A 27,671-nucleotide genomic window follows, 5' to 3' on the forward strand; every position below is an offset into this window, starting at 1 on the left:
CAGAAGGCCTGGGAAGATTGCCCCAGGAGGCACAGTGTTCACCGACCGCAGAGAAACACTGGTGGAACAATAAATACGCTTCCCAAAAGTGTTTAGCCTCTTTGAGTCCCTATCTGGTGGGTACGCTTTTGGGTTGACCTTTGATGTCGAGGCCTGCAACACCAGGCTCTCCGAGGAGGGGAGCTGAGATAGAAGGCTGAGTCTCCCAGGGCAGGACAGTGACAACCAGCAATCATTCGGTGCACCGGAGCCCCCGTGCAAGGTTTCGCCCAGGCCCCCAGGAGCACATTGGTGAGGTCTTCACTAAAGGGGAGCATGATTTTAGACAAGCTTGTCCCATGATGAAGCACCTCTGTCAAGACATTGGTGTAGACCATGATAACTGGCAGCTGGAGATCGAGACCCTCTACTGCCCTGTGCGCCACAGTGGCAAAATATGCTCCTTCTGCTGAAACCTGGCTGGGGGTTGGTAGAGGGGGGAGGAGGGAGGAGGGCAGGGGTGGCGGTTATACCAGGGTGTGGGGAGGTATCCAGGCCCCCAGAGTCACCCATCTCCTCAGATCAGTGGTCATCAGGGGTCTCAGGAGGACCATACACCTCCATCTCATCTCACCCTGGAAAGTAGGGCCTTTCAAGGGGTGAAAAGTCCAGGGGATGTTGAGGCCCGGGCTGTGGCAGCATAAACGTCACTCAAGAATGATAATCGGCTCAGCACCAGGGATGACCCCACAAGGGACAGAGCTGAGGTGGATGGAGGCAACTGTGGCATTGTTGGACTGAATCCGTAGGGGTGGAGGGGGGGGGGGGGGGGTCTCGGCTAGCGTAGATGGCGAAGATGCCGGAGAAAGGCGTTCCAGAGGGACTCGGTGGCACAAACATAGTGTGTATGGAGTCATAAAAATGGAGTTCTGCAGGCGTCGCTCTGGTGCAAGGAAACTAAGGATATCGTGGAGCGGGCCCAGACGCCAGCTCCACAGGTGAAATGTGAGAGCGGGCCTGGAAGCACAATGCTGAGCAGGCGAAGCCGAAGAGCACAGAGACTTCTTGAGCTTTCTGTACTTGCCTGGCTACGTCGAGGTCTTGTATTGGAAAGACAATCGACCACGGAAACGGCTCAGGGAACAGCAAAGAGATCTTGCACAAGAAGGGGAGCGGAGCCTTCTTTTGCCGCACTACAAGGAGCTTGTGAATCACCTTCCATGCATCGACCAGGCATCAGAGATGAACAGAGTGCGGATCGGACACAGACATCTGCCTGTGAAAATCCTCACAAGGCCTGAACACTGAAGGTTTTGGAGGGGATATGATGTCCGAGCACACTGGCTGCAAAGCTCAAAAATGTCAGCAAAAAGACGAAAAAAGTTGGCCACAAAATGACAGAGGTAGCTCTCAGGATCCACGCTGCTGGCACAGAATGAAAGGAATCAACGCCAGCTCTCCAGGGTGGCGCCTATATAGGCACTACAATGTCACTTCAGACACAGAGCCAAACAAAGTCACCTACCAGCGTGCAGAGGTACTGCTCAAGATTTTCTGGCTCAAGTTGGACGCCTGGGGAATATTCTAAGGTGAGGAATCTGCGATTAGAATTCTCAATCAGAAATGCAACTTGCCTACAAAAAAAAAAAAAAAAGACAACATCCAAACAATGTGAGATCATAGCGCCCCTTGTCCATGATCAATCTGAACTATAAAATATTTGGGAAGATGCTTGCCAATAGAATAATAGTTTCCCTAAGCACTAGTGCATGATGAACAAAACTGATTTACACCGGGTGGTAACACCTTACTATAGATCAGAAGGGTATTCCATATAATGATGCAGCCCTGGAGGATGGATCGCCACCAGCTGTAGTGTCAAAAGACATTGTGACCTTTTTTGATACCATACACTGCATCTACCAATTTGCAGTTCTCAAACAGACGGTAATGGTTCTGGAAAAGCTAGCATTGATAGGCTTTTTATACTCCAATCTGATGGCAACAGTGAGCACCAGAGGCAAAAATACTACAACAATGGGCAACTGGAGGCTACACCAGACAGGGATACCCACTATCATCTGTGTTGCTTTGCATAGCTATAGAAGAGCTGGCATGCAACATTAGAGATAAAAGCAGAAAGGCATAAACCTCAGAAAAACAGACACTATGTTATACTATAATAAGCAGACAGAGTATTATTAGATTTACGAGATGTAACTAGAGATTCACCAGTAGTTATAGAAGCCCTAAGAGACTTTGGTTTAGTGTTCAGCTCAAATGTGAACTGGGAGAAATCCACTAAACTCGGTCACTGCTGAAGCGAGAGGTTTTCTACTGATCACCCAGCTCCCCTGGGAACTAGTCATTTAAATACCCTGGGGTCCAAGTATATTTTAACGATGAAGAACTAGTGGCGCGAAATATAGGAAAAACAATTGCAGGTGTACATAAATAAATCCATCTTATTCTGGTGTAAACTCCCTATGTACCACATAGCCAGAACAGCAGTATCTAAAGTATACTGCTGAGATTTATGTATTCCTTTCCAGCCCTGCAAGTAGTGACATTCAGCAGTCTTCTCAGAGTTACACACACTGCTCTCTGACTCCATATGGGGTAACTGATAAAATAAAAACAAAGCTTTAAACAAAGTACATCTACAAATTAACAGGGGAGGACTGGGAGCATCCCACTATTAGAAATCATTAGCTGGCAGCTCAACTGCAAGTATTCAACAGACAAGTCAAGAAACGGGGTGGTGAAGCTGAATTCACCACAACCACACTGCTACTGATTCAGGCCATATCAATGGTGGTAATGTCGTACTCTATGGCCTCCCAGACATCACACTGGCACTTATATGCTGAAGCATGCATCACCCATGGCCTGAAGAATATGATCATAGCACCCCCATCCTTCTGGAGCTCCTTTGGTCCCTTGCCAATCTCGATCTCCCCCTCCCCTTTCCAGTCAAAGTCCTGGAGAAAGCCATCATTTACAAAACTATCATGATGAAAACGCCCACTTACCTTGCAGGCAGGCTCACCATCTCTGGTGGACCTGCAGCCACTAAAAAGTGTAAAAGAAAAAAAAGTGTCAAAGAAAAAATATACAAGATAGCAGGTCTTTTTCATCTGTGCTCCCAGGATATGGAACAACATTCCCATATCCATCAGGACTGCCCTAAAGCCGACCCAATTTTAGAAAGGGTTGAAGACTCCCCTCTACAAGGAACACTACATCACTATGCATTACCCATCCTCAACCCAGCTCCATCTCCTCTCACTCATTTACTTTATACTCGTCTTTGACAATGTACAGTGCTCTGTTGCTTTTTGGCTAAGTTTGCCCTATTGAAATATCATATACATACATGAGGGAGTACTAACAGGTCGAAGCAGACTCAAAAACATCAACATTAGTAAAAAAATAAAAAACAGCCAGATACTGCTGGCAGAGAAACACGACACCAACAGGAGCAGCGATAAGCTATGAAAACCTGAAATCCATATAGGATGCCTACCACATTTTAGAAAGGAGTATAAAATAAGGTAAACACCCATGGATAGCGGTAGGATGTGCCACAATAGCCCGACATGTTTGTCATGTACCTTACAGAGGAAACCACCTCATGTCTTCCTGGTTAGCACCACCAGAAATCTCTTTTTTTTTTTTTTAAATAGTAAACTAACATTTTGCATTAGAAGTAAACTATGCTGATAAAACGACAAATTAACAAAAAACGTAAGCTGCATACTGTGTATAAGGTGCCTTGGTACAATTTCTTTCCTGTCCTGTAATGAAAGCCTCCAATTGTTCTCCTGAATGGAGGACAATGCTTCTGTATGCCTTTATTAAGTATTTAAGGCCTGTGGGTGGAAGAGAACAAAGATGCCTACATTGCCGCACACCTACGGTGCAAACGGTAAAGAATACAGCTTGGACTTTTGAAGTTTTAACTTCATGTCTCCTCCCTAGATCACATGGTCGAAAGTGTATGAAGCAGTCATTCTCATGCTCACCTTCTAAGATTTCTTCATATAGTGCATGTACACCTTCGGGCACGATGACAGCGAGGGCAGTGCCACACAGCAGCCCAGCACCCAAGACGGTCACCAGCTTTAACTTTTCCTACAATTGAAGGATACACAGATTATAGAGTTGAAGAGCGTTTAATCAATATTCATGATAATAGCACTTAGCACTGAAGGTGCTAAAACCCACTAATTACAATCACACGGTGAGAAAGCAGTTTTCATGATTGTCACGTATTTGCACAGAACTTTCAAAGAATTTCAATACAAAATTAATCACTGCTGCTGTATTCTCAATTCCAAAAAGAATTTCAGCTATCTGTGCAAACGTTTCTGCCAATGTTTGATTACACATTTTACTTTATTTTTGATGATGCATATTAGCGCAAGCCTACCGAAAGGGGTAATAAATAAGAGCACAGGACAAAAGCAGGAGAAAACAAGCATTTACAATGCAATGGTTTTGCCTTTGTTAAAGTTAGAGCTATTGGCATTGCTTTTGACACTCTGCACTCTGAAGCTCTGCATCTGCACTCTGCATCTGCACTCTGCATCTGCACTCTGCATCTGCACTCTGCATCTGCACTCTGCATCTGCACTCTGCATCTGCACTCTGTATCCCCACTTATTTTTTTAGGATTTGTTCCCGGACTATAACCCACCACCAAGCAATGCACATACCAGTCTGCTCCCAGCCTGCCCGCCTCTCTGAGGGACACATTTCTACACACAACCGCATTCACGCCAGTGAATGGGCGAGCCGGACAGGGGACGCGGATCCTGAAAGGTTGGGATTGTGCGATTCAAGTGCATTTAACGTAACATCATATTCGCATGCAGGGTTTCCGGATTTTTAGAGGTACAAGCTGTCTTCATGACTAATGAATGTTATGCCCTGTACGTTTCCTGTTAACCGGTATCTTGGTCCCGTTTGTTTAATTGAAACTGGCCAAGACTACATCTCCCACAATACAACAGGTTGATACATGAAAGCTCAACACTGAGGCCGTCTTGAAGCCCTATATTTTAACAAGCCATAACGGTAATGTTTCATTTACTATAGAACTCGAGATGCCTCATCGCACCCCCGGGCAGAGCTGTGGGTGGGACCTGCGATCACAGGCTCGAGTCCCGGTTCTTGCTTCGGTCCTCCCAACCCCAAGGCTGGTGACATTTGCAGCGCTTTGAAACTGCCCTTGCGTTGAACAGGCACTTTACAAGTAGCTAAGATATTTGCAAACTTTCCAAATTCATACATTTCTATGTCAAACATTAAGTAGTCCGTCTCTTCACTAGTTTGCTCGTCAGGACTTTGCCAATGCTGTGCACTTGAAGGTGGCGCGAGTACTTGTACATTCGGTAACTTGCAATGCGCAGCTTGTCGTAGTGTTAATGAATGACAGATATAATGGGGTTGACATTGACCGTACCACACGTACAGACTGCGATCAGGCCTACTTGGAACAGGGCATCAGTGCAGAAGATCAAGGAGGCCCTACTGAGGGCATGCCCTATGGGTACTGGCTGAAGGTGAGTGGTGCTCTCTGCCAGTGAAGCATTGCCATGCCCAGAGATTACCACGAGCAAGGGAATTTTGGCTACAAGGCATGTCTGCAGTGTATAGGCAGTGAACTTGGGAAGGCAGTGGTACCACTGCGAACCACAAATAGGCAAAGTGCATGCTTTTTAAGGTTTTGGATACTAATTATAACTTCAGCAGTTGTTTCTTGCAGGAATGAGTTCATAGTTACAAATTACGTATTTTGCATAATTTGCAACCAGTTTGAATTATGGATTTCAACAAAAGAGAAGCTAGGAAGGCGTATAGTACACTCCAGGATACAGCACTTCATGCATTATGGTCACGTTTGCAAAGCACTCACAAAAGATCAAGGGAACATTCTAGATGATACACCACATTTTTAGTCAACAGCAGTGTTTTAAAGGAAGTGGAGAGACGTGGGAGAACTCACTATCCCAGAGTACCTGTTTGCTTCCGACAAGTGCGGGTAGTCTCCCATTAAAGTATTGTACCTGTGCTGGGAAGCATTGTTACTCTCCCAAGTCAAAACAAATAAGTGTAGGTACTCAGTACCTGCCCATTTAAAGAACTGGCCAACAAAGATTTGTATCTTGACCGACCTTTTCAGGTTGATATTTACCTACAACACTGAAACAGAAACAAAGTCCCAGAGAGCAAATGAAATAAAATAAAAAGCAATGACACGCATGGCACGAGCCACCCACTCAGCAACTATGCACCTTAGGTGGAAGGCTCCTGATTTTAAGGCAAGACATAGAGGCTAACATTATGCAGCATCCTTCATTGCTCTCATTCACTGCACGTTAGCTCATGTCTTTTTAATATAATCCAGATTCTCTGCTCACCAAGTATTCCTTGCATAAATATCAATACTTTTAATCATTTTCTCATGCCCCCATCCTGAAATACACAGCAGTCTACATCACGTGCATGACAGAAATTCCCCTCGTTTGTGTGCCATAATTATGGCATGGGCACTACATAACTCCACACACCATGGGTAGCATTTAAAAATATTGCGTCTGAAATAAATTTGTTTAAAAACAACAGCTGGTTGCATCGGGGTAGCCCATGGCCATAAGCATCAGCAGATGGAGTGCCAGGCCTGAACATTAACATCAGCACTAAAGGCTGCGTGTCCTGTGCTGACTCTAGTGTCAGCCACCACCCGGGGCGGAAGTAGAGAGCGGCGAGGGTCAAGCAGAGTGTAACGTGTCACACAAGACAGGCAGGGTGGCCGGGCTGTCAGCGCAGCTACACCAACCCCTTCGACCCAGCCCATGGGCACCCTAGACTTGGCATAGCGTTTAATTCGCAGTTGAAGGCACGAGACCGCTTTATCACCGGGAAGGGGGGCGCATGAATAACTGGCACAGGGGGGCACGTAGCACAGGCATGTTAGTGACGGTCTTGGCGGGAGTTCAGGGGTCCCCTCAGCCCTCACCATATGCCCGGACGAAGGCAGCACTCACCCCCTTTCTCGCCGATAGCGGGCTGCAGCTTGGCGGCTCCAATCACCAAAACGATGCCGAGGATGAACCATTCCTTGCGGACACGTTCCAGTAGGCCCATGCTGCCGGGAGATCTGAAACGGACTGTCCCAAGAGTCAACGAGCAATCGGGTGGGGGGGGGGGAGCAGGAACAGACACACACGGACAGGCACGGAGAGCGGAGGGGGGCGGGAAGACATAAGGCAATAACAAGAAAAGCGGGAGGGGGCGGGAAAGGGGGCGGAGAGACTTGGCATAGCGTTTAATTCGCAGTTGAAGGCACGAGACAGCTTTATCACCGGGAAGGGGGGCGCATGAATAACTGGCACAGGGGGGCACGTAGCACAGGCATGTTAGTGACGGTCTTGGCGGGAGTTCAGGGGTCCCCTCAGCCCTCACCATATGCCCGGACGAAGGCAGCACTCACCCCCTTTCTCGCCGATAGCGGGCTGCAGCTTGGCGGCTCCAATCACCAAAACGATGCCGAGGATGAACCATTCCTTGCGGACACGTTCCAGTAGGCCCATGCTGCCGGGAGATCTGAAACGGACTGTCCCAAGAGTCAACGAGCAATCGGGTGGGGGGGGGGAGCAGGAACAGACACACACGGACAGGCACGGAGAGCGGAGGGGGGCGGGAAGACATAAGGCAATAACAAGAAAAGCGGGAGGGGGCGGGAAAGGGGGCGGAGAGACTTGGCATAGCGTTTAATTCGCAGTTGAAGGCACGAGACAGCTTTATCACCGGGAAGGGGGGCGCATGAATAACTGGCACAGGGGGGCACGTAGCACAGGCATGTTAGTGACGGTCTTGGCGGGAGTTCAGGGGTCCCCTCAGCCCTCACCATATGCCCGGACGAAGGCAGCACTCACCCCCTTTCTCGCCGATAGCGGGCTGCAGCTTGGCGGCTCCAATCACCAAAACGATGCCGAGGATGAACCATTCCTTGCGGACACGTTCCAGTAGGCCCATGCTGCCGGGAGATCTGAAACGGACTGTCCCAAGAGTCAACGAGCAATCGGGTGGGGGGGGGGAGCAGGAACAGACACACACGGACAGGCACGGAGAGCGGAGGGGGGCGGGAAGACATAAGGCAATAACAAGAAAAGCGGGAGGGGGCGGGAAAGGGGGCGGAGAGACGCCGACGACGGCCTTGGAGCAGGAAGGCGGCCATGAGGAAACAAGCGGGAGGGGGCGGGAAAGGGGGAGGAGAGACGGAGCACGAAGGAAGACGCTGACGACGGAAGGCGGGTGCCGGCAATGCCGGACCAGACTCGGGGGCGTTCCCGGCGTCGCGTGACGTCGGCAAAAGCCAAAGAATGTCGGGAACGCCCCCGTGTCTGGTCCGGCATTGACGGACAGGCCCCTCGTCCAATGGCAAGGCTCCGTTTACGGAGCCAGCCAATCAATGACGAGGGCCGAACCAAGCTACACTACAGTTCTCATCAGGTTTTCGCCTGCGCGAAAAAGCTGCGCAGAAAGCGCAGCTTTCGCCAGGCAAAACCTAAAAAGTGGTGGAAATAGATCAGAACCTTAATGCAGAGAGAGGTAAAGAACAAATAGGTAGAAAATATATATGTTCATGTTGTGGAGGATATCCATTAATGGGGTGTAGAGTGTACACACAAGTCAGAATTTGGGTGTTCAAATAAGGAGTGGACACATTAGGCAAAGGCAGGGAATGGGTTGATAGCGGAGTTCTAAAATGTATTATCATGGAAGGAGAAAGGAAAGCAGGTGGTAGAAGTACCAGGGAGCATTTGTTCCAGAGTTAAGTTAATTTGTAGAGAGTAGCTAATTACCACCGAGGGTATCCAGGCACTGAGTAGGGCAGGCCTGAGGGGGGTGGGTGGGGGGTGAGGGGGGGGGGGGGGCCGGGGAGGGGAGGGAGATCATGCCCGCTTCATCTAAAAGAGCCATGTCTGGAGGTTCCTTCCGGGAGGTGGCAGGTTCTGAGGTGTAGCGGGAAGTCGTTCCTGGTCTTGGCTGCGAGGTAAGAGAAGGAGCGTATTCCGCTTCTGGTCTTCTTGATGCAAGTGAGGTGTGCTCATCCCTGGGACACAGAAGAGTCTGGGTGACCGTGGAGTAGTATTCGTAGTATGTGAAGCACGATGAGGAGACAGAGTTGATCTGTCTGCTCATGGAGAAGTTGGTGTCCAAGTTGATCCAGAGCTTCTTGGCATGGTCAGCAGGAGTGTGTGTGAGGGGCCAAGTTTGAAGGGACACCAACAGAAGTCCCGGGAGACTGGCTGTTGCCAAAGATTAGGACTTCGTTTTTTGTCTGTGGAGTTTGGAGCCCAGCATTGTTTTTAGTACACCTTGAGGTTGACCCAGCAGGACTTTCCTCGGACTGACAATCAGGTTGTCAAAGACAGTATAATTTCAGAAAGCTGGTTCCAGATTGTACATTTTGTTATAAATTGCAATGGAACATGGAGGAGGTTGGGGAAAGATGGGCAGACTAGCTCTCTCAAAGTGGGAAAGATCTCATCATAGGTCTTTGGTTCTGTAATCAAGCAACTTACTGCTTGGGGGCACTACCTTCAGCACGGCAAAGACACCTGGAGAAGTGAGGTTTTCCCCATTTATATCAGTAGAGCCATACTTGAGAACCTAGATAGGGAACAATCTAACAGATCGGTAAAAACCTGCAGACCAGCCAATTCAGCAGAGCACATCTCTATAAATGGTATGGATGATGGAGAACATCCCTAGGTTTGTAGGTTGCTTAACATTTTAAGACTCAGTACCTCCTCAACTTAGGTATTCACATCTATGCAATGTCAATTAAGTTTTGAATAGGTTTATTTCATGGCAGCTGTATGAATAATTTTCCAGGAAGGAATTATTAGGTGGCCTAGTCATGCTTCTTGGTCTGGTAACCTGTAGACGAATCTCAAATGTTCATACTCTGGATAGATCTGGGACAGTGTTTATGTTGGATGGGGTTAAATTCTCGATTTCTAGGTAGACTAATGCAAAAGTGATTGTGACGCAGGATTCAACGATTTTCCCAAAATATGTGGTTAAATGCCATATGAGCTAAAAGATCATGGCGAAGGAATTCAGGCCTCTAGGGGGTGAATCAATTACCCATTGCCATTAGATAACCTTTCAAGGTGGTTTCTTACCCAACCAATGCCAGGTGGGTGATAGAAGAGGCAGGGGTCGGCATTTTCAAGTCTGCTGCGCATTAAGCCAGAGGAGCAATGGCATCCCAAACTTTTTCTTTGGGAGTCAGACTGGAAGATATGGTCACCTGACTCAATTTTAAACAATTTGACTTTAAGAGGGTATAGAAGGTGGCTTCATTGGTAATATGGAAGCGCTTGACCAGCTTAATCCCAGATTCCTTTACAGATATAGGATATAAATGTTCATAGCTGGCGTGAAGCAACATTTTCAGTTCTATTAAGGACAAAGTGGTAAAATGTATCTTACTTGGCAGATATTTTTGGTAAAATCCTAGCTGTGTGGAGGACCTAATCTGTGAAGTTTATGGAGTAAGTATGGATGGCTCGATTCTCTCTTATATAAGGGTAAGCTGAATTGTTATAAGGATAATGTTTCCTGACATGGCATATGATGAAATAACTAGTTTCGTAACTGGATTTTTAAGCATTGGTTTAAAATGGGATCTGGTTTTTGAACGGTTCAGAACAAAAACAGGAATAAGCCCATGGAAGGAGACTGACCAATCAGGAAGAAATGAAAGAGTACATAGGATTATTGTAGCCTGCTTTTGGTTGTTTTGATAACAATTTTCAATATGCTACAAGAAAGAGAATGAAGAGAAGAATAATCTACACCTTTGTGCTATTTGAACTGAAAACGTTTCTTCGCGTCAGCTAGGAAATTTAATATTTGCTCTCCAACAGCAGCCATTTTATATAAAAAAGGAATCCTGCACAGTCTGCCCTGATAGTGATTTGGAGGGCCCATCACCAAATTCAATCATGGAAGGCACCATCAGCACTTCTCTCAGGTCTCAAACAATTCTTTAGTGACATTACCAGCTTCTGCTACTCTGCTACAAATTAGGCCATATGTGTCTGTAAACCTTATGCAACTCCTTCACCATCTGCTTATCAACATTAGACCGTGATTTTTGTCACATTCTGGTGGTCTTCCATAATTTCGACTAACATCAACTCAGCCGTAAAGCACCTATGAGAGATAGGCATCCCCCCTCACTTAGACATTTTAGAGTGGAGACAACTGATCACAAATACTTTGTAAGCATTTTAATCTTTATCTAGGGCAAAGAAGGACAATGTTGTTTTCAATGTAATCGGTCTCCTTTAAAAAAAATGGTGTCCATACACCATTGTATGTTGCATCATTAGGATTCTGGTCATTAACCGCATCGCTGCTGCGACGATTTTTGCGCTGTGCGGCTTTTCATTTTACCGCGTTACATGACGAGCTCAGCTCGTCATCAGCACACGCCACCCGTGGCTGATGACGAGCTCAGCTCGTCATCAGCAGCGAAGGGGTTAAGGAGGTGGTCTAGGATGCTCACAGGGGTGTGGGAGGGCAGTCTAAACCTAAGATCACAAACTGACAAAAGGTGCAGGAAATCAACTGTGTTCAAAAAGCAGGAGTGGATGAACAGACATTTTGGACGGCGAAGATTAGGATTACCCAAGAATTATTCAAATATTGTAGTACGTGATTTTTCTAGTTTCTTTTAAACATAAAACATGCAGAAGTAAACAAATCAGCAGATATATGCTCTCCTCACTCATTTTACCACGACAAACATGACATGACAAAAAATGGACCTAGTGTAGTGTCGACTGAGCTCCGGTTAGTACAAGGACAACCCGCATTAAAATACGCTTCATTATCACATCCTACATCAGGTGAGATACATGAACACAACAGTACAGTATTAGTGGGACATTTTAGAACGGCCCAGGTGAACTAAGGGCTATACTCTGATTTCACCATTTCTGATTAAGATTCCTGGATAGAAGGAAAAGGGCCCCAGGGTGAACTTGATCTAGCCAAGCTTTGTTCCCGGGGATCTCCTTCGTAAGAAGCACTCAAAGGTATCAGTGAATCCCCAACTAGCTCCTTGCCTTCAGCGGAATACAACCGCCTCCTCCTAGGTTACACAGTCTCAACATTCTACTCCATCACCACTCTGTCAGAACACTCACACTGGAGTCCTTAAACAGATGTCTATGTGATCATCACAGACTGCAAATATCACTGCTAAAAACATTAATCCAGTATGTTCTATGTGAAGGCCACAGATGGTTGGGGGATGGGAAGAGGGCAAGCTTTGGGCAGCATACTTCCACAAAAGCATTTATAAAAAATATACCCAGTCAGTACAGTCTTAACCAAAATAGTATAAATTCTACAACATTGTAAGTTTCAAAAGCTCTTCTTTTGGTTCTTTACCAATCTCAATTCCTAACAGCTGCATTTAGATTTACAAATATGGTATTCCACTGTCTTCAATTGTATTGATTTCCTATTCCTGGCATTGAAGGTTTCAGGAGGGCTTGCTAGCATCCCTGTTGACTTCCCCAACCCGGAAAGACAACAGCACTCCTTGCAGCTTCTGGAGTGTGAGAGAAAATGTCCCACATTGCATTCCCAAGTTGCCTTCTCGTTCACCAATTACTTTTCATGTTACCTCTAGTTTTGTATTGATTTCCATTTTAATGAGCAGAGGAGCGCAAATTTGTATGCAAAAGGGTAGAACTGCTTGCCTTTGCTTTGTCTGCACCGACAGCTCCATGCTCAATTGTGGATGAAGTAGCCTTTGGCAGTCAATTATTTACATCGCAACGCACTTACAGATATTTGAATGCATTTTGTGAAGCAAGCTTGAGTGACTAGCTTCTGAAAAGTCATCATTTGTCTTCTCATGCTGCACACGTTTCACAAAGAATCGCTCAAACGATTGATCAGCAGAGAATATGATGAGAACAGATTAAGACCTCTAGCAAACACTGGATAAACAAACAGAACCACCCTTTTAGATGACAAAAGTAAGACAGAAGATACCAAGAAACAAACTCTGGAGGGTTATCACTGAATTAAATGAAGACCTCTCCTTTATTTGGAAGTCTCTGAACAAACAATGAAGCTTCCTCATGGATAATTCTTCTCTACCTGGGGCTATTCATTAAAAAACACACGTTGAATTCAAAAGAAAATACCACTTGTGCAAATTAGAATTTAAACATCAAAGTGACAGTGGACTAAAATGTTGTCCAGGCTGCCATATATATCACAATTGCTCAATGTGTAAAGTGAGCAAAAGAAAAACACATTCTTTGACAAGGGAAAATAATTAGACTTGTTAGGCTGTTTAAGCACTTATGGGATTTACATAACATGTGCATGCAATCAATATCAAGTTGGAAACACCATTCATCTATTATAATCATGCATACAAGAAAACGACAGGAATATTCACAAACTTATTTCAGAAAAATCTTTATTGGAGCATCTGATAATTAAAGTACCAAGGTTTGCTAGAGAATGTACAATATTGGGCAGGTCACCTTCAGATGGAACACTGTACCTAAAGGACTGGTGGGTGGGGCACTAAAATAATTAAACTTATAACATTTAACACTTGGTCTTTATTGCTTTACATCTCCACACTGGCGACGATTAGGATGGGATGGGACAGATGTAATGTTAAAACATTTACTTTGCTGAAGTTATTCCTATCTAGGCCACATGCTTCTGCCGCACCTTGGACTGTTTCCTAAACAGGCTCATGATCATCTGAATCAAAGTTCTTGGCTTTCACAAATTAACCCAGATGGGACGGTTTGGATTCTAGTAGTCAGTCTGGATAGACCCTGGTGTGAATCAGTGTCTGGAACAAGTCAGGCAGCTCAAAAGAAAATCTGGTGTTTTTTAGGTTGAACATCAGCGAGCATGCGCGGTCTGCAAGACCTTCTGTAATCACTACACAGAGTATAACCTCGCCTGCTGTTTACCATAGGTTGACTCCTGCATAGCTCTTCCTTGCTGGCTCCTCATTGGTCGATGCATCACATCCTTTTTTCGTATAGGCGCACCGTGCAATTGGTTTCCTTTCGCTGCAAGTCTTTGTGCATTCCTTTGGGGACTACTACTTCTATTTCCTGCCTTGCCCTCTTCTTAGTACCCTGTGCCATTGATATCTGCTGCATGCTTCACTATTATCTATATTTACAACAAGGGGTGGTGAGGGACAGAGTCTCTGAATTAAGCAGAAAGCTCTCACCCAGTCAAGAGATCAGGGCTAGATCCAACACCGTTTTTTAGCTCACTGCACCATCCCAGTTTCAGAACCTGGCTGTATGCAAATTAGTCTGTTCCTGTCCCAGTGCATGATGGGAACAGGGCAAACCAAACTACAAAAGCCAATTCTTACACTGGGAAGGAAACAAGCTCCCGGGGACCGGTTTCTGGCATTACAGCCGTCTTCGGCCCGGTTTGCTTGAATCCTGATGGTGCAATGAGCAAGGGTCTCACATCTGAGAATACCCTTCCACACTTAGGGTGGACAAAAATATTTACAACAAGGGGTGGTGAGGGACAGAGTCTCTGAATTAAGCAGAAAGCTCTCACCCAGTCAAGAGATCACCACCCCCTTTTCTGAATCGTTTTTGGCCACTATAGGTGTGGCAGGGTATACTCAGACATGAGTCCCTTTCTCACTGCTCCATCAGGATTCAAGCAAGCCGGGCCGAAGACGGCTGAAATGCCAGAAACCGGTCCCCGGTAGCTTGTCTCCTTTCTGGTGAAGAATTGGCTTGGTAGTTTAGTCTGCCCTGTTCCCATGATGCACTGGGCCAGGGACAGACTGATTTGCATATAGCCAGGTTCTGAGCTGGGATGGGGCCGTGAGATAAATAACGGTGATGGATCAAGCCCTGATCTTTGGACTGGGTAAGAGTGGTCTGCTTAATTCAGACACTCTGTTCATCACCACCCCCTTTTCTGAATCACTATTATCTATGGCACCCGCTTTCATATTAGGTCACACCTGTAAGGGTACTGTGCAGTGAAAGTTGCAGCATGCCAATCTTCCTGTCGGATTGCCTGTATACATTGTAAATAACTTTTCTAAGGCGAGGCGTGCATTTAGTGAAAAAAATGACCTTGCACCTAGCCATAAACGTACAGGCTGTTATCTAAGGGGTGGTCACACCTGTAAAAGAAATCCCTGTCGCAGTGCGGTTTATTGTAGATATTTTGTAAGGATGACAGTGCTGCTGAACCCTCTGCAGCCAGAGCATGGCCATTAGGGTAAAAGGTCCCCCCACCCCTTTCCAAGCGCCTAATTGTAAATGGTCTCAGCGAGTGCGGCCCTCACAGGAATTTTGGCGATGCGAGTCGCCAGATAATGACATGTAATCAAGCTCCGGGTCACTTGGTCATCCTTTGCCCACAACCTCTGCCTGCTCAATCTGATCTGCTTTTAAACAAAATTTCAGACAAATAAACCAAGGGAGGGGCCCGACTACCCAAGATGATGGGGGGTGTCACCCACATTTGAAACTGCCCTCAAACAAACTCTAAACTGCATCACTACAATCATGGACAGGAAAGTACATTTTATCATGTGTACAAAACGTTTAAGGAAGAGGTGTGGCACCCGGGCACCGGCGGCAGATTAGCCCAGCACCATGTGACTCTGGGCAATAGCTTGCTTAATCTTCCTGATGGCCCCCAGCGCCTAGAGACCCTTACGGGTGATTGTGCGCTTTACAAATGTGGATTATTATTATTAAGAACCCTGCTTAATGTTCAAATGACATGATTGAACGGAAATAACGCGTACAGAGAACCTTATTAAGGTAAACATTCAGGCAGGGCTCGTTACTGGAAAAGCTTTGCCGCTAATGTAATTTCACCTCTTAGATTACTGGGATTTTGGAGACTTTTAGTGTCGACTGACACTGTTGGGAGTTCTGTGAACAGCTGAGTCATTCTGCTGGCATCATATGCCTTTTTGGACATCTAACCAAATTCCTACAGTGTCACTTCTGCTGATATCCAGTGAGTCTCTGAATCGGTCATTGGTGTTAAAGCTAAAGTCACCAATGAATGCCATATAAGTAGCAAAACTGCAAAAGACTTTGACCCACTCTTTGTGCAGGACATTTAGTCTCATGTCCACAAAACCCTTATTCTGCACTTTGATTCTTTAGAACCAGTTCTTACTTGGAGCCAGTTGTCTAAGTTTTCAGTCTGGCAGGATAGCGCAGTTAGTTTAGGGTTAGTTGCCCAGATCCAAGTGTAATCTGCAGGTCGCAGCATTATCTCATCCGTTTCCCCTTCCACAGTCAATCATCTGATGAGTTTGGATTAAGTTGCTGTAAATACACACACATATTTCGTGTATACCAGTTGTCTAAAAGGCTTCTATATCAGGGTTAATATTGCGCTGTTCTGTGCTGGGAAGAATACCCACCTAGCCCGCTGTGGTGTGCTTGGCAGTGGTGGAGAACGTGCCCCACCTTAATTAACACTCAAGGTTGCTGTGTCTCCGCATTCCGGAAGTATCTGAAACAATTGGGCTTGAAAGATGCAGCCTGTGTGATAATCCTATCTCTGGAGGGCCCTGAAACGTTTACTGGCCTGAAGGGAGGTGTGGCCAGCAGCAGTTGGGTAAATGTAGCCACTTTCCAGAAATTTGCAGGTTTCGCATTCTTTGGTTTTTTTTTTTAGATTTGCATTTTTATTAAATGATGGGTAGTCTCCGTCACCTGCTATACATTCCATCCTGCTTGTTAAGATCCTTTTTGTGTGTAGTTTCATTCTTCCACTCACACCCCTTAATGTTAACATAGCCATAGCTTTACTGTAAAGTTGCTATAAAAGCTTATAATATGGTATAGCGTGCAATTTTCTTCAAATAATCACTCCACTGCAAACAAAAAAACATTGCCATTTACGATATCAATAGCTCCAACAACAACAAATGCAAGACCTATTGTATTGCAAATGCTTGTTTCTACTGTGGTTTTAACGAAGCTTCAACTCTGAACAACGTTGCTCTTGGGCACCAGTTTGATTCTCACTACGCTTGTGCTAGTGTTTACACCCGTTGCCTGTGAAGTGTGAACACAGACGCAGGGGCATGTCAGAGAAGTTGACATGGATATTCCCCAACACTAACAATCTGTAACACAACTGCAAAGAACTATCAGAAGAATATAGTGTAGTGTGCTTGCCGGTTCGTTCATGTCATGAAGCTGGCAGCCACACAGCAGTACAGGAATGGACGTCTGATTCATCTTCTGAAAGGACGCTTGTCGGAAGGATCTGTGGACTGCATCCAATAGGCTCCGGCAATAGGTACGGACTAAGGGTGCACATCAAGAGGGCAATAAAGAACATGCCATTTCAAGAAAATGTGGGAATTGGAAAAAGCTGAAAAGATGCTTCAGGAACGCCTCCCGGTATTTTCGCTTTTGTTCCAAGTGTTTTTATGAAGGTTTGATCAACCTGCGTTTAGTGACACTGGCTAGGATTGTACCAATTGGTATCATGAAATGAAAAGAACAGCACTATACAAGGAAGATGAAATTATTTGGTCACAGCGCCACAGTGGGAGAAATCAGAAGACCGAATTCAGGTTTCAGATTGAATAACAGATTGTATCTGGTAGTTGATGTTGCCTACATGTGACATGTAGGTCCGGACATTTGTCACAATGCAAAACCTGACACTGTGACCATTCTTTTTGGAATCCCCAGAGGAACCTATTATAAAACGAGAAAAATGGAGTTTGCCTGAAATTTCAACTGAAGAAAGAAATAATTTAATGAATTTGAAATCTGTATACAAGAATCTTGAGGCACATATTTTAGTGAAAGTTTGCACTATTTTGTAAAGATTGTATTTTCGGAAGAGAACTCAAAGGAGCGAAAATTGTGTAGAGGAGTATGCAACAGCTTTAAGAAGGTAAGATACAACTTGCAAATTTGGGGAAAACTACCAAGAAAGATTTAGAGATCAATTTATGTTCAGTTGTATCATAGAATATGTCAAATAACAATTATGGCTAAAAAGACTATCACAAATTAAGCAAAATAATGCAAACTCCAAAAAAACTTTAAAAAGATTGCACAGTGTAGTAGGTTTGGAGGATCCAAGAAAAGCACATGCAAGAAGATTGTACAAAATATAGGTTTTAAACCAAAAGATGAGATGACAAGTAAGTTATGACATGTTATAAATGTGGCAATCAAGACCGCTTAGCTAATGATAGAGATTGCCCTGCTTGGAAAGCGTTGTGAAAACTAAATTGGGACAGGGAGGTGTAATTCACTCACCAAAACAGTCAGAGAAAGTTAATGAAGTAAAAGATTACATCAAACAGATGTATTTGCAAATTTTAGGTGAAGGAAAGGTCGAACCCATTGACACAGTAAGAGTGAAAAAACATGAAGTGTATATGCTATTTGATTCTGGGGGGAAACTAAAATTAGTATCTAAGGAGTGTTTGGCATGCAATCAAAGAGAAAGTAAAGCTACTGACATGGCAGGGAAAGTAAATGCATCTGTGAAGTGAGATTGTATAATTCGCAGATTTCATTAAAGAGATTTAAACAATAATCCCAAAAGATTTTACTGATATAAAACACTAACAATTGACGAATACTGACATGTGTTAGAGAGAAATTCAGTGTTTTTAATGAGAAACTGAGATATCTAGGAGGGTGCGGTCATGAGATGAAATTCAAGAAAGGGTCTCAACCAGAAGTATGCAAGAGGAGAAAAACCACCACCAAGGAGGAAATAAGTAGATGAGACTCACTACAGCAGAAAGTGGAGGCCATTGAATGGTTGGTATCATTGCTTGAAAACAGAAAAGGAACGCTAGGTTGTACATAGACCCGAGTTATGTGGGAACCAGTGTAAAGTAGAGGACAAACATTACATCCTAAACATTACAGAAATTATGCTTATATTGTAAAGTGAGAAAATATTTGAAACATTTGACCAGGTAAGACTACCTGATAATTCCAGGGATTTAACTGTGTTGATTAAACCCAATTGAATGCAAGGTTTTAACAAATGCAATTTGATCTTACCTCAACAGCCTGTGGCCCTCGAAAGCAGTAAGCACAGAGAGAAACACGCTTGCCTTTGAAACATAACAGGAGCAAAATCCCATCCAAAGATGTCTAAATGTTTTTCAAAACAACAACATAATCGAAATGATAGTTGGTCAGAAGTTTCCTAACTGATAGCTGAAACTGACTGGATACCATAAACAAACAAACAAAAACACACAAACATTCATTCTAATAAGCTCTTTCAGGGGGAGACACATTTCTGAAACCACCTTTCATTTGTGAAATCAATCCTGCACTTAATGGAAACATACTTCGATCATAAAAATTCTTTGCAGTCAATCGCCAAAATTAAATTGCACAATCACGGTCTCTCGTGCTCACTGCACCAAGCATAAATCACTGACTACTTAGTAAGAATTCTCTCATACACTTGAAAATATTGGGTTGGGGGTGGGGGGACTCATTCAGAGTGCTCAAATGATCAAGCTTCCTCGCTGAAGGGCTCTTAATGGAGACTTTATGAAGGCTATGTTCATGTGTGGCTCAGGAATATTAATGTATGCTTAATTTATAAAAAAAAATCCCTAGCCGCCTGGAAACAGGCTATTAGAAAAAAACTTTCAAATAACCCCAATAACCAGAAAAGCTTACATCCAATCAAAGTGGTTCTTTAAGAAAGAAATACCAGAGTAGTTATACAATTTAAAAGCTCATTTCCCACAAAACAAAAGCTACTCGTTTCAGAGACACTAGCACAGATCCCACTACCCTAAAGGTTGTAGTTAATGTACGGTATATAATAAATACAAGACTGCTCCCCAGTGGATCCTCATTTCAGTACAATATAACCTTCAGGCCCAAGCCAAATTCCACAAGAAAGATTTAGAAACCACTACCATTCAGTGGCATTTAACGCACAGGCCAATGTAGCTTGCAAGCATACAATAATGCCTTGCTTATGGCTGGTACTGTACTGAAATGGTTTACACTGTCAGTCCAGGACCACCTCCAGCACCTGAACACTGAATTTCAGGTCTCAAAGATCCATGCCCTGCCTTCCACTGATTTACTTACACATGGAGCTCTATAGAACATTGATAAGAGATAACAAACAAATGTTCCTTCAGTAAGCGGTCACATTCCGCTACATCTCAGGGTAACACTGGGGCATGATATTATCAACCTCATAGTCTAGCTCTACAAAATCATAAGGGAGAGGGCACGAGGGTGAGAGCTACAAGGAGCACAAGAAAGAGGCATGTGTTTGGGAAAAGCACACAAGGGAGAGAGATTCGGGAAACAGCTGCTCTCTCATGCAGCGCTTAAAACAAAAGTAGTTTCCTAAAAGTGAGCAGTGGAAGAATACAAGTCGGCCAAACAAAAACGTTGCCAAAGAAAATATGGCCCAGGAGATGGACAAACACAAGAACGACAAGATGGGACATCGAAAGCCACCAAATAAGAAGCAAGCAAACAAAAAGTAGTAACAGGGCCAACCAATGATAAGCAATGGGCGGGCCCTAAGCCCACTGTAGGTTCTTGATAAGCCCCACAATAGGTCAATCACAACCAATGGAAGACCTAAAAAGTGGATGCCAGCTCAGGTTTGGACTCTCTTCAGACTCTCATTACTACTGTGTAATAACTATTTATATTATTGAGAAAGCAATCTGCTACTAAGCAGTCACATGATAAACATGTCCAAATGAGCCCAATTGTAGCCAAACCTGCTGACGAATGTAAAGCATGTCATATCAGAATAATTTCTCTGTTCAGGGTAGTAGGCACATGCAGGCCCGACTATGGCAAAATCCTCCTTGAGGGCATTCATTAAAATGTGTTGCATCACCAAAAGATTTAACACTCTTTGGCTTTACTCCTTTGGCCATGTTGCCACAGTTCAAATAAACCTGCTTGCAATTACATGTGAATCATGCCGCATGTTGAGATTACGTCAAGGAAGCAATGTCTTCCACCAGATGCTCTGAAATAATTATGAGAAACGAAATCTCTGGAGTCTGCAGAGAAGTAGTCTATTGAATAATTACATTACAACAGTTGAATCTTACAGCTTTTCTCCAATAGCTGAATAATGTTTTTTTTTTAAAGCAGGCATTGTCAAAGCCAATAGGTCGCATCTCTGTGCCTGCCAAAACTTTTTATTCATTCAGTAAAACATGAAAGAAAGAAAATAAAAACAAGTACTGGCAATGCCAACAGGTCTATCTTATGAATGAAACTGCCTTTTGTGTCACTGATGGGTTTAAAAACTCAATCATCAAATATGGTCTGTCACACATTCATCCACTCATTCTTGTATTCACCATGTGACATCTGAAAGAAAAAAGAAAAGAAAAGAAAAGAAAAAAAAAAAAAAAACACGCACCCACCCACACCCTTCCTTACAAAGGTAATCTGACATTTCATCAAACAAAATACCTATCTGTAGACTTCAATACAGAGATATAGCAATACACACTTAAATGCCTATTGACTTTAACATTTGCTTTTAGCACCATCGATGCTCATGACGAGCTCAGCTCGTCATGAGCCGTGGAACGCTCACACGCGGGGATAATTCCCCTGCTGTGCTGAGCGTTCCACGAGAACGGGTGCACCTGTGACGAGCTGAGCTCGTCATGAGCACCGGAGCGCCGTGCCTCATGACGAGCTGAGCTCGTCATGAGCATGCGGGTGCTGTGCACGCCCCCCTGCCCCCCAGCACAGCGGGGGAATTACCCCCCGCAGCGAAGGGGTTAACAATCAATGTGTCAGGGCTACTTGGTTTATCATAACTTTCCATAATAAACAGATCTGATTTATGACATCGAAAATATGTTTCCTAGTGAACTAATCTTGCCTGTAGCTTTATGGCTGATTTGTCACCATAACCAACTGAGGTTTCCTATTGCTAATCTTAAGATTTTCGACAAGGGAAGCATCAAGCAGACAGTCATAAAATTGCAATTTAAACGACATTTCAGTTGGCAAAGCAAAATACAATCTCTAACAGAGTTTAACAAGGATTTTCACAGAGTAAGTCTTCTAAACCAATGGTCTGTCAGAGGGCAAAAACCAACACGAAAACTACTGCCATATAACAAAATGTCCATCTACGGGCTTTAACATAGAGTAATAACTATCCCCCTTTAAAATGCTTGACTTAAACATGTTTTTCACAATCAATATGCCAGTTCTTCTGCCTTTATTGTTAACTTTTCAAAATAAATCAGTTCAATAGCCTTTACCACTGGATGTTCACCATAACACTAACCTACTGTATCGAGCATAATCTCTCCACAAGGCAACAATCTGGCACACAGTCATACAAATACAACTGTATTCAAAATTACAGTTGGCAAAGCAAAATACTATCCCTCCTAATGTAGCCTAATAAAGGTAATTGTAGTGCATATCGTCTAACCCCATGGTTTGTTTGACTGGATCACCAACATCAGAACCCTTGTCTACAACGTTATTCTGAAATTATATTCTGAAATGATATTTAACAAATAGCAATCCATCCTTAACAGCCTAATGGCTTGAACACATGCTTTTCACAATAAAGAAGTCAGGTCTACTGGCTTTGTTATAACATTTAGAATAAACAAATCAAAGCTATGAAATCTGGCACGACTATCCAATAAAGTCTTTACCCCTTAACCAGCACTGGCCTATTCAAGTGCACTTAAACTGGCAGCCATCATTCATATAGTTATAAAATTACAAATCTGAGGAAAATGCAGCTTGCAAAACTGTGTACAACCCCTCTTGACAGGACCTAATAACAATCATCACAGTGAAAAGCCTCAGGGTTTGTCAGGTTGGCAGCCAATGTCAAAACCCTTGCCTACTGGGAGATTACATAACGAAAATATGTGCAACACAATAAAATAAAAAGCAGCGGCTAAGGATTTACTGGGTTTAACAAATAGTTTTCACAATTAATGTTAGATAAATTGACTTTGTCATAACATTTCATAATAAGAAGTCCTTATGGCACCAGACAGAACCTTTCCCAGAGCAAAGGTCAGGGCTATAGCTTGTCACCAACTCATACCTACTGTTTTGGGCATAAGCTTTTTCACAAGACAACCATCAGAGATACAGTCATAAAATTAGAATGTTATTTGAATAAATTACAGATGGTTGAAGAAAAAAAAACTATCTACTAACCGGACCTAATAAGGATTCAAATAGAGCAAAACACCTACATCCACAGTTTGTTAAACATGGTAACAACAACCAGAAAGATTGCCTACCATGGTGATCCGTGAGATTCTCAGTAACAAAATACTGTTTGTAAGCTACACTATAGAGCAATAACAATCCACATTTAAATGCCTATTTAATATATGCTTTTCACAATATATAGGTCCGGCCTAGTGCCTTTACCATTGCATTTCATATTAAACAGATCAAGCCTTTAGCCATGATCAGTGGCTTGCCCCCACAACCAACTTAGTCCTGCTGTATCCAGTATAAACTTTACCACACCCCAATAAAGTGTAATGCAACAAGTCTTTTTAGGGAAGGACACAAATTTGCTCAATAAAACCCTGCACTCAGGGGTACCTAGATGTGGGTGAAGGCTAAGCCCCTCTCTCAAAAGTACTCTAAAAATCTATTTTTTGTTCATCACAAAGTAAAGAGACAGTTGCACTGTTAGGCCAGACCTAAACATACATGTCTAAAGTGGAGGGCACTGGGAGCAGGGACAGCTTTAAAGCAGTGCGACTGCGGCCGCAGGACTTGCCTCTGACGGGGGCGTGGAGGGTGACACTGACCTCTGGGGAGGGCGCTGTGCTTAACAATAATTTAAGATTTAAAAGCACCTGCTCTAGAGTTCCTTGTGTGTTCATCTTTCAGGTAGCAATACAAATATTAAGATAACTTGTGATTAATGTTCCTGCTAAAGATCGAGATTGGAGTTTTGTCTAGTGCCAGTTTTCACTCGCCATAAAGTATCCCAGAGGGTTAGTATGCCTTCTGCAAAGATATGTATTTTATATGGATAGCAGAGTCAATTAGTAATGGGCTGTTAGAAATGGGGATCTCTAGTTGGCAAGGGTTTGTACCTTTGTCCAAGTAGGGACCCTGCTTTCTAGTCATGGTAAGGGAGTTACACTCCTAAAATAACCCCTACTCACCCCCTTGGTAGCTTGGCACAAGTAGTCAGGCTGATCTCAGGAGGCATTGTGCAAAGCATTTGCACATAGCCAACAGTAATAAAGTGAAAAACATTATAAAAAGGACACCACACCAGTTGGGATAAATATCGAATATTTTGACATATCCAAAACAAGACCAAAATGATAAAAATCCAACATATAGAACTTAAAAATATATACAATGCAAGATATCCTTAAAATGGCAGAAATACCTCAAGAACACTGTTCGTACAAGTCGGTAGCTCCGTTCGGGGCTACCGCGATGCTGCAAAAAACAGAGTCTAACAGTTCCAGTCGACCGGGTCGGTACGGGCCAGAAAAAGCATGGATAGACTCTAACAATCCCTTTCTCATGGAGGCTGGCATGTTGGCGTGATCTGGTCGTGGCAACTGTCCTGGTTAGGTTGCAAAATGGAATCGGAGCAGAGTGCGGTGCAGGCAGCGGCTCGGTGACTATCGTCCAGATGATGTCAGTAAAACCAAGGCTTACGGTGCAGGGTGAAGCGGTGCTTGATGCAGTGCCAACAGGTTGCGGTGCAAAAGACAGAGCCAGTTAGCGTGAGCTGGCAATGGTCAGCCCGACTGCTGTGTGGCACGAGGGGGTGCGTTGTGAAACCTACAAGCGGTGCCCCCAGCCACGATGCGGTCTCGGGTGTTGAAGTCAACAGCAGCGTCTTTGAGAACAGAATGGAGTAGTGAAGCGAGGCGGTGCGGAGTGCAGTGCCCACAGGTCACAGTGCAAGCAGAAGCTCAGTGGCAGTCGTCGGTGAGACCAGGGTTGCGGTGCAAGACACGGATGGTGCCTTCTGCTGTGCCATCAGGACACAGAGCCGCCGACGGAGTCAGTTGCGTTTCACTTCCCTGCAGCAACTGAAACAGCGGTTCCCAGAGGCTGGTGAAGTCTTTGCAGTCCCTGAGACTTCAGAACAGGAAGCAAGCTCTACTTCAAGCCCTTTAAGAGACTCAGCACAAGTAAAAGAAAGTTCAGTCCAGTCCTTTCACTGTCCAAAGCAGAAGCAGCAACGGCAGGCCAACCAAACAAAGCAACAACACATCAAATGGACAGTACTCCTCCTGGCAGCTCTCCCAGCTCTTCTTCTTGGCAGGTTTCTTTATTCCAGCGAGTTCTAAAGTTCTGGGGTTTGGGCCCCCATATTTATACTCCGTTTCTCTTTGTTCTCTCAGGCAGACAGTGTCTTTGCTTAGTCCAAACAAGTTCTGTCCTCTCTGGCCCATCTTCCTGGCAGGAGGTGGAGACAGCATTGTTCAAGGCAAGCCAGATCTATTCAGGTTCATGGAAATCTCCTCCCACTACTTCAAATGCATCCCAAGTCTATTCGCCCCAGCCCAGACTCATACAGACTCTCTGGAGCCACTACACATCCTCAGCCCCTGTCTCTCCAAAGCTAGATAGTCAATCCACAAACCCAGCAGAGGCACAGAGGATGGTTAAGCAAGAAAATACCTACTTTATAAAAGTTGTATTTTCAAGCCCAGAACATAAAAATCATCCTTACTAAAGGATGCATTTTTACATTCTGAATCCAGGCATACTAAACTACATTTATCTATCATGTCCCAATTGGAAGTTATGCTTATAAGAGGTTACAAGTAAAACTCCTATTCTTTCCTATGGGACAGATAGCCTTACAGTGGTGAAAAACAAAACAAACTGTAATTCACCACCAGGACATCTCACGTACACCAGTACATGTCCTATCTTTAACATACACGCACCCTGCCTACAGGGGTACCTTGGGCATACCTATGGGGCGACGCGTAAGTTAGGAAAAAGAAGATTAGAGCCTGGCAAGTGGATGCACTTGCAAAGTGGACATGGCAGTTACAAACTGCACGCAGACCCTGTAGTGGCAGGTCTGAGATACCTTTTCAAAGCTACTCATGTGGGTGGCACAATCAGTGTTGCAGGCCCACTAGTAGCATTTGATTTACAGGCCCTGGCACATGCAGTGCACTTTACTAGGGGCTTACCGGTAAATCAAATGTGCCAATCATGGAAACAACAATCCATAGTACCAATTTACAAAAGAGCACTTGCACTTCAACACTAAACAGCAGTGAGAAAGTGCACAGAGACACTAAACCACCAAAAACAGAGTCAAAACTGGGAGGTCAGAAAGCAAAAAAGACAGGGAGAAACACGCCAAAATATGCCAAGTCTAACATGGACCAAGCCTGTGTACTTCCTAGTCTTTTTTCAATAGCCACTATTTCTATTATTTTCTACACATGTCAGTATTATTCCTAGACATGGAATGTGCTTTCCTACTTTTAAAAGCGGCAGACAGCTTCTTATTTATGTTGCTTTCACCCTATCTGCTGTCTCTATTGACGCTTTAGTTAATTAAAACTACAACTGTACTACTCTATGCCACTTAGCTCAAATAACTTTTAGTCGCTCTGCTGTACAACACGGCTAAAAGACATTGGCAAACCATGAGCTCTCACATAGGTAAAACCTATTGGCTTTGCCAATGTTTGTTCATGACCGACTTTCTCCCATCTGTGCTGCTGTCAGAGAAAAAACAATCTTAAAAAGAAAAGAGTGTCCCAGAAAACCAGAAAGGACTGGGTAAACAAACTGTAACTAGACAAAATTCCTTTGTGTTATTCTGCTTTAGGTTTGTGACCAATTGGTCTTACTCACAGGTTTTAAATTCCTTGTGTACAGATAAACGATATAGGCATATTGTCTGACAAGGGACTACCCGCAATAGTATATATCTGCTATTTTAATATGAAATGTTTTAATGTGTGATGAAACCGTTTTAATTTATTTTTTCGGGCATTAAAAAGAATAGGATTGCTTTTTGTATTAGATTAGGGCATGCTCGAAAAATTATATGTTGGACATTAAATGCTCTGTGATTAATTTTATATGATTGCTTTTAACTTTATAAAAATAAAATGTTGAGAGAAATAATCCACTCTTGAGTTGTGTAATAATAAATGCCTATATCGTTTCTGTACACAAGGAATTTATAACCTGTGAGTAAGACCAATTGGTCACAAACCTAAAGCAGAATAACATAGAAAGGAATTTTGTCTAGTTACAGTCCAAGAAAAATCAAACATTGTAAATTATCCAATTATCGATGACACCTTACCAGCCAGCATTAAAACACCACCAAACGTTCAACCTCTGGCAGCCATATCAGGCAGCTTGATAAACAAAAAAAGAAACACAGCTGCATGGAGGGGAAGAGAACTTTTTTTCTGTGGAAGCACAAAACTTCAGACTAATCAAAAGATGTGCTCCTCCATTTTAGCATGTAAGCGCAGTCAATGACCCTCTCTACAGTACTCCTAAAAGCTCTTCTTTAGGTTGATCACATTACAACTGGCAAGCCAGACCTTAAAAAAGGCATGATGATGC

At 43.9% G+C, this 27,671-nt stretch overlaps 1 protein-coding gene across 2 annotated transcripts in view; it reads right to left on the reverse strand.

Moving 5' to 3' along the window:
* SLC39A9 (solute carrier family 39 member 9) overlaps positions 1-27,671 on the reverse strand; it is a 155,970-nt gene that overhangs the window by 115,872 nt on the left and 12,427 nt on the right. Inside the window, exon 2 of one of the 2 annotated variants that reach the window (XM_086937040.1) lies at positions 4,005-4,113. In XM_086937040.1, coding sequence (XP_086793166.1) covers positions 4,005-4,113 — 109 coding nt within the window. The remainder of the gene's footprint in view (positions 1-4,004; positions 4,114-27,671) is intronic. The other variant, XM_086937041.1, reaches the window with a different exon arrangement.

Source organism: Lissotriton vulgaris, chromosome 9 (assembly GCF_964263255.1).
Source record: "Lissotriton vulgaris chromosome 9, aLisVul1.2, whole genome shotgun sequence".
Lineage (NCBI taxonomy): Eukaryota > Metazoa > Chordata > Amphibia > Caudata > Salamandridae > Lissotriton > Lissotriton vulgaris.